This window comes from Micropterus salmoides, unplaced genomic scaffold (assembly GCF_014851395.1).
Source record: "Micropterus salmoides isolate LMB-PRFRI ecotype aquatic unplaced genomic scaffold, ASM1485139v1 Ms_hic_scaffold_44, whole genome shotgun sequence".
In the NCBI taxonomy this organism is placed as follows: Eukaryota; Metazoa; Chordata; class Actinopteri; order Centrarchiformes; family Centrarchidae; genus Micropterus; species Micropterus salmoides.
This window is the reverse complement of record NW_024043817.1, coordinates 1-7,276: the sequence shown is the minus strand read 5'-3', so window position 1 is coordinate 7,276 and position 7,276 is coordinate 1. Positions and strand designations below refer to the sequence as shown.

Below are 7,276 nucleotides of genomic sequence, written 5' to 3'. Positions count from 1 at the left end.
CAAAGAAGGTTCTTGTGGGGATGAAGGCCCTTGGGGCGACCCAGGCCATAGGGTGAGCCAGGCTGTTGCGGGGAAGAAGGTTCTTGTGGGGATGAAGGCCCTTGGGGCGACCCAGGCCCTAGGGGTGAGCCAGGCTGTTGCGGGGAAGAAGGTTCTTGGGGCGAGCCAGGCAGTTGTGGGGATGAAGGCCCTTGGGGCGACCCAGGCCATAGCAAAGGCTGTTGCGGGGAGAGGCCCTTGGGGCGACCCAGGCCTAGGGCAAAGGCTGTTGCGGGGAGAGGCCCTTGGGGCGACCCAGGCCTAGGGGTGAGCCAGGCTGTTGCGGGGAGAAGGCCCTTGGGGCGACCCAGGCCCTAGGGGAGCCAGGCTGTTCGGGGATGAAGGCCCTTGGGGCGACCCAGGCCCTAGGGGCAAAGAAGGTTCTTGTGGGGATGAAGGCCCTTGGGGCGACCCAGGCCCTAGGGGCAAAGAAGGTTCTTGTGGGGATGAAGGCCCTGGGGCGACCAGGCCCTAGGGGCAAAGAAGGTTTGTGGGGATGAAGGCCCTTGGGGCGACCCAGGCCCTAGGGGCAAAGAAGGTTCTTGTGGGGATGAAGGCCCTTGGGGCGACCCAGGCCCTAGGGGCAAAGAAGGTTCTTGTGGGGATGAAGGCCCTTGGGACGACCCAGGCCCTAGGGGCAAAGAAGGTTCTTGTGGGGATGAAGGCCCTTGGGCGACCCAGGCCCTAGGGGCAAAGAAGGTTCTTGTGGGGATGAAGGCCCTTGGGACGACCCAGGCCCTAGGGGCAAAGAAGGTTCTTGTGGGGATGAAGGCCCTTGGGACGACCCAGGCCCTAGGGGCAAAGAAGGTTCTTGTGGGGATGAAGGCCCTAGGGGTGAGCCAGGCTGTTGGGGCCCTTGGGGCGATCCAGGCCCTAGGGGCGAGCCAGGCTGTTGCGGGGATGAAGGCCCTTGGGGCGACCCAGGCCCTAGGGGCGAGCCAGGCTGTTGCGGGGATGAAGGCCCTTGGGGCGACCCAGGCCCTAGGGGCAAAGAAGGTTCTTCTGGGGATGAAGGCCCTTGGGACGACCCAGGCCCTAGGGCAATCCAGGCTGTTGCGGGGAAGACGGCCCTTGGGTGACCCAGGCCCTAGGGGCGAGCCAGGCTGTTCGGGGATGAAGGCCCTTGGGGACCCAGGCCCTAGGGGCAAAGAAGGTTCTTCTGGGGATGAAGGCCCTTGGGACGACCCAGGCCCTAGGGGCCAGCCAGGCTGTTGTGGGGATGACGGCCCTTGCGGTGACCCAGGCCCTAGGGGCCAGCCAGGCTGTTGTGGGGATGACGGCCCTTGCGGTGACCCAGGCCCTAGGGGCCAGCCAGGCTGTTGTGGGGATGAAGGCCCTTGCGGTGACCCAGGCCCTAGGGGCCAGCCAGGCTGTTGTGGGGATGAAGGCCCTTGGGGCGAGCCGGGCCCTAGGGGCAATGAAGGTTCTTGGGGCGAGCCAGGCTGTTGCGGGTATGAAGGCCCTTGTGGCAAGCCGGGCCCTAGGGGCCAGCCAGGCTGTTGGGGCCCTTGGGGTGAGCCAGGCTGTTGGGGGGATGAAGGCCCTTGTGGTGAGCCGGGCCCTTGCGGTGACCCAGGCTGTTGGGGGGATGAAGGTTCTTGGGACGACCCAGGCCCTAGGGGCAATCCAGGCTGTTGCGGGGATGAAGGTTCTTGGGACGACCCAGGCCCTAGGGGCAATCCAGGCTGTTGCGGGGAAGACGGCCCTTGCGGTGAGCCGGGCCCTAGGGGCGAGCCAGGCTGTTGGGGATGAAGGTTCTTGGGACGACCCAGGCCCTAGGGGCGAGCCAGGCTGTTGCGGGGATGAAGGCCCTTGCGGTGACCCAGGCCCTAGTGGCAATGAAGGTTCTTGGGCCGAGCCAGGCTGTTGCGGGGATGAAGGCCCTTGTGGTGAGCCGGGCCCTAGGGGTGAGCCAGGCTGTTGGGGCCCTTGTTGTGACCCAGGCCCTAGGGGCAATGAAGGTTCTTGGGGCGAGCCAGGCTGTTGCGGGTATGAAGGCCCTTGTGGCAAGCCGGGCCCTAGGGGCCAGCCAGGCTGTTGGGGCCCTTGGGGTGAGCCGGGCCCTAGGGGTGAGCCAGGCTGTTGGGGGGATGAAGGCCCTTGCGGCGAGCTGGGCCCTTGCGGTGACCCAGGCTGTTGGGGGGATGAAGGTTCTTGGGACGACCCGGGCCCTTGCGGTGACCCAGGCTGTTGGGGGGATGAAGGTTCTTGGGACGACCCAGGCCCTAGGGGCAATCCAGGCTGTTGCGGGGATGAAGGTTCTTGGGACGACCCAGGCCCTAGGGGCAATCCAGGCTGTTGCGGGGAAGACGGCCCTTGTGGTGAGCCGGGCCCTAGGGGCGAGCCAGGCTGTTGTGGCAATGAAGGTTCTTGGGGTGAGCCAGGCCCTTGCGACGACCCAGGCTGTTGCGGAGATGAAGGTCCTTGCGGTGAGCCAGGCCCTTGCGACGACCCAGGCTGTTGCGGGATGAAGGTCCTTGGACGAGCGGGCCCTAGGGGCGAGCCAGGCTGTTGCGGGGATGAAGGTCCTTGGGACGAGCCGGGCCCTAGGGCGAGCCAGGCTGTTGCGGGGATGAAGGCCCTTGCGGCGAGCCAGGCCCTAGGGGCGAGCCAGGCTGTTGCGGGGATGAAGGTTCTTGGGGCGAGCCAGGCCCTTGCGGCAAGCCGGGCCCTAGGGGCGAGCCAGGCTGTTGCGGGGATGAAGGCCCTTGCGGCAAGCCGGGCCCTAGGGGCGAGCCAGGCTGTTGCGGGGATGAAGGTTCTTGGGGCGAGCCAGGCCCTTGCGGCAAGCCGGGCCCTAGGGGCGAGCCAGGCTGTTGCGGGGATGAAGGCCCTTGCGGCGATCCGGGCCCTTGAGGTGACCCAGGCCCTAGGGGCAATGAAGGTTCTTGGGGCGACCCAGGCCCTTGGGGTGACCCAGGTTGTTGGGGCCCTTGGGGCAATGAAGGCCCTTGCGGCAAGCCGGGCCCTAGGGGCAAGCCAGGCTTTTGTGGACATGCAGGCCGTTGTGGCTGCGCTCGGATTGGCTCAATGCGCTTAAATGTGGGATAGGATTGGCCACTGGAGCCAGGAAATACGCCTGGGTCAACCTTCAGGCTTCTCTCACAAGATGCGGTAGCAACTTGTGTCTGATCAAACGCATTGACGTACAACAACTGCAGGCTGTAGCGGTTACTCTGTAATACAAAGAGCTTTTTGAAGTAAGAACTCAATTCAAGACATGCAAAACTACACCAATATAATAGACTACAGAGCCAAGACAATTACTTCAAAGTACATTTAACAAAGCCTACCCGTTTCACATGGCCCGGTAAAGGGTACAGCCAAGGTGTTAGTCAAAGGGTTCACTTCATAACCACAAGACTCTGGAGCATCCATAACAGACAGCAGGTCCTTTGAGCCTGATGAACGAAGTGAAAGCCTAGTCAGTTTACAACATGCATTCAGCAAAATAAAGACATTTAAATAGGCAGCAAAGTCAAGTACATACCCACAACTTTAACTTCACTTAATGAACCTTTCAGCACAGTAATTTGAAAGCCAACGTCACTGCAAACCACATCTAGCCCAGTCCGACGCCGACTGGTACCGCTGGTCTGGCTCCTTGAAGGGGTATTGTCAAATTCCATCTGGAAACTACTATCAGTACCTCTGCGCCATGTTCTTGGACTAGAATCTACTGTGTCAATCTGGTCTCCATGGTTAGCAAAATTGTAGAAGTTTCCACTGGCGGTGGCACCTTCAACTTGAAGCAATGAATCCTCAAGAACTGCATCTTCACCGCTGTCGTCCTCCCTGCGGTCATCTGGAGTGGAGAGGGGCAATTGTTACCAATGTCACAGATTGCAGTCAAAGAGAATTCAGCCATTTCCTGTCAAATCGATGTAGACAGCCCAGCCAAATGGTTTCTTCCAGTCTTTATGACTAAGCAGTTGCTAGAGTGGACTGAAACACAGACATCTCAGGTCATCCATGCTTGATATGATGGAAATACATAGGCTAAAACTAGGTACACGACAATCTCCACTATCGCGGCTGCCATCTTTGTTCCGATAGACGTTAACTCTGGTTTTTCCCTCAGGCGTCTTGCGGTGTTGAGAAAGTTACTCTTTTTGCAGAACTTCCAGGTTCTGATTCATTACACCGCCAGAATAATAGATACCTCCTCGTTTCCCATTGAAATACTGGCATTGTGAGTGCGCCAAAGTCACAAAATAATCTCATTTTTTGCTGAAGTATAAACATTTGTAAACAACTGTAATAGATATTTAGTTTAATTGCTAAACTACAAGTGAACAAAATTTCAATGAATTTGAACAACAACCTTGGGAGTTTTATTGCCCGCAAAATCTGCTTCAATTGACTAAGAACATAAGAAGCAGCCAGCAGAGTGTGCTATAGCCATGCCGTAGGGTCACACCTTTTGCTTTAACTTCAGGGGAAAACAAGACAAGTGTAAGGGACTACTTTTGGCTTTTAAATGACCAGTGTTGTGCAATTATTGAAGCAATAAACCTGGTCTTGTTATCATTTTCAAGTATTTCAAGCCCTTTCCAGCTGTACAATTTGTTTTAGCATTTGACCACACTGCAAATTTTGTTCACATACCTACTACAATCATAAAGTCCATGACTTTGTAAATGACAGCTACAAAGCGATGTCTGCGTGTTACCATCCCTCATAAATGACAGTGGTCCAGTTGTAGACGTATGCAAAAGACGACATTTGCAAGAACCTGCTTTCAGTGACCACACGCTTATTATCGGTGCTGTGTCATTGGTGGTTGTTTACCTGGCGAGGGACGTTGAATTTTCTTGATCCGCGCCCATCCCTCTACTGAAACCAGCAGAGTCGCAGTCAGGACCAGCAGCAGCTCTACCCTGACGCCAGCCATGAATCAATGTGAAGGCCCTCCTGCAGTTGCTGAGCACCCAGACAAAGATATAGCCTCTTGAAACGGAGCGGGTGGCGGTTTGAAGTCAATTGAGTGCACCTGGTGACTACTGATTGGCACTCAACTAAAGTCACAGGTTTGGGAATGAAAACTGCCTGTTACTAAAGGAAATGCCTATTCTGTTTAAGTTACAGATAAAAATCAAACAATGACCAACATTTAATGATGTAAATGTATGACATTATGTTACAAGTTACAGGCACACAGTCTGTGCAAATACTTTTTGAAATCTTTTCTTAAGTATAACTGGAATTTATCTTTCAGACAAACATTTTGAATACTGCAAGCATGTTCAGTTATTTATTTTTCTAAATAACACCTTGGATATTGCTTGTTAACATTTAATCAACACAGGGTTTTCCTTTGGGTGCTGCATTACATTTGGAGGTGTCTCTAATATTGTCATTGTCTTCCTCATGTACAGTGTGTACATGTCATTGTTTAAAAAAATCATTGAAATAGATTAAATACTATATGAAACCATCTCTCCATCTCAAAAGTAGAATCAACAGCTAAAACCATCTTACAAGCATCACACAAATACATTCTATCACAAAGATGTTGAATAGATTACACTTTACAGTTATCCTAAAGGTTGTCTTAACATTTAAATGCTTCATTTCACTGACGGATGGATGGATTTCACTGACTGAAATAATTAAACTCAGCTGGCTTTCATTTCAGTCTCCAAAAGAAAAGCTTCATGTAAACGGCTATGTTCAAATGTATTTCACAGAGCATTGCCGGACTTTTATCTTTTAAAGTTCTTCCATGATGATGGATCAGAAATCACACCTTTCAGCGTCTTTAACTAGAAGAAAAATATAAAATAAGACACCGAAATTTCTCGGGGGTGGCAAAAGAGTTTATTGCAATATTTCAGTACAAGAACACAAACACCCATATAGTCTACTACTGCACCACAAGTCAAATAAGCAGACTATTCAAAAGTCTTTATCATTTAAAACATTAATGTCCTTTCTTGTAATCTTATTCTCTAGAGCCAAAAGAAAAACCTGGGTGTTTTTTTAGTAGTGAAGTAGAAATTCCCTTGTAGGCGTTGGCCTTATATTTGACTTTGTATGTAAACGCACCGCCCCAAACGATTGCTTCACTTTTGGTCTGAAAGCACCATAATAGCAATGCGCCAAAGTACATGCGCACCTGGCTTTAAAAGGGAATGGGAAATGATAACGATGCCATTTGACCAACTATAGTGTAATGATTATTGACAAATATATATTGACATTTAGGCTACCTCTCCTCCACTCTGTAGGGCAATCGCCTGCAGGACTTAAAAACAAGGCAAAAACATAAAAGGTGCGCAATGTGTTTCAGCGTCGTCAAGGTAACGTGATAAAGTGCTGTCCCGTTCACAGCATTTTGAGCCAGTGACGTCAGTAAAGTCTGAGGGTTCAGGGCTTGGGCCTTGGACTCTAGCTCAAAGACTTGTGAGCATGTCTGACACAAAGATTTTCCCCCTCATCATTTTTAACTGCCCCCTCAGTCACTTCATCCTGGCGCCAGGCCTGAAACCAGGAAATATTTTCCATCAAATATGATCCAGTTTCAGCAAAATCAGTGAATAAAGTTGTGCTTTTATGAAGTAAGCAGTGGTATTTTTGTCATTGATGGACCAGATGGTTGTGCACCACAGACAATCTAAAAAACTAAAAATCACATTTACACTGCAAGCTCAAGAGGCAGCGATACAGCTGAAAAGTAAATTTCTGCTCTATGTAAAAAATTGACCATTAGCTACTAAGGGGTCATAAATGCATGCCAGAACTGAAGACGCCGTCTTACGGTTTAAAATGTCATCATCTTTGTTGTTTTAATACAGACACATTTAGATATGAACATAGTAATGGGTTTTTTGTCCAGCTTTCTGCCCTCATTTTTAAGCTGCATCTCTGTTTCTTCATAATTCTCAGAATGTCATTTTGTGCAGTCTCTTCAACAAAGTCCAACCACTAATAAAACTTGATCAGTACTCGTATTTCCCTTGTCATGTTACCTTTATATAGCACACCATTCACAACCCAATATATCATCCAAGTACTTTTCAACTGGGGAGGATGTAGTTTTGGTGTTGAAGTACTGCATTATCTGAGGTGTTTCCGTTGATCCTCTAGGGATATTTGCATTCTCATTTTCCCTCTTTATCTACAATATCAGTGGATAGATTCCTCTGCTCAAAAGGCTGAAGATCACTACCAACAGTATCCTTGTAAGAACAGTGTCACCGTTTCACCCCACACAAGTCATTACAGACTTACAAGT

The 7,276-nt window shown here is 51.3% G+C and overlaps 1 protein-coding gene across 1 annotated transcript; it reads left to right on the top strand.

Annotated features, from left to right (window-relative positions):
- The first annotated feature begins 1,258 nt into the window (after positions 1–1,258).
- On the top strand, positions 1,259–3,138 carry LOC119887855 (collagen alpha-2(IX) chain-like). The gene is made up of 3 exons (XM_038698431.1): positions 1,259–1,435; positions 1,814–1,883; positions 2,406–3,138. The coding sequence occupies exons 1-3, from the start codon at positions 1,259–1,261 to the stop codon at positions 3,077–3,079; spliced, it is 921 nt and encodes a 306-aa protein (XP_038554359.1). The 3' UTR covers positions 3,080–3,138.
- Positions 3,139–7,276: the final 4,138 nt, after the last annotated feature.

Coding starts and splice junctions, on each gene's coding strand:
- LOC119887855 (XM_038698431.1), top strand. CDS start 1,259: ATGACGGCCCTTGCGGTGACCCAGGCCCTAGGGGCCAGCCAGGCTGTT. Junction 1,436..1,813: donor TGGGGATGAAGGCCCTTGGG/GCGAGCCGGGCC, acceptor GACGACCCAGGC/CCTAGGGGCGAGCCAGGCTG. Junction 1,884..2,405: donor AGGCCCTAGTGGCAATGAAG/GTTCTTGGGCCG, acceptor GTGGCAATGAAG/GTTCTTGGGGTGAGCCAGGC.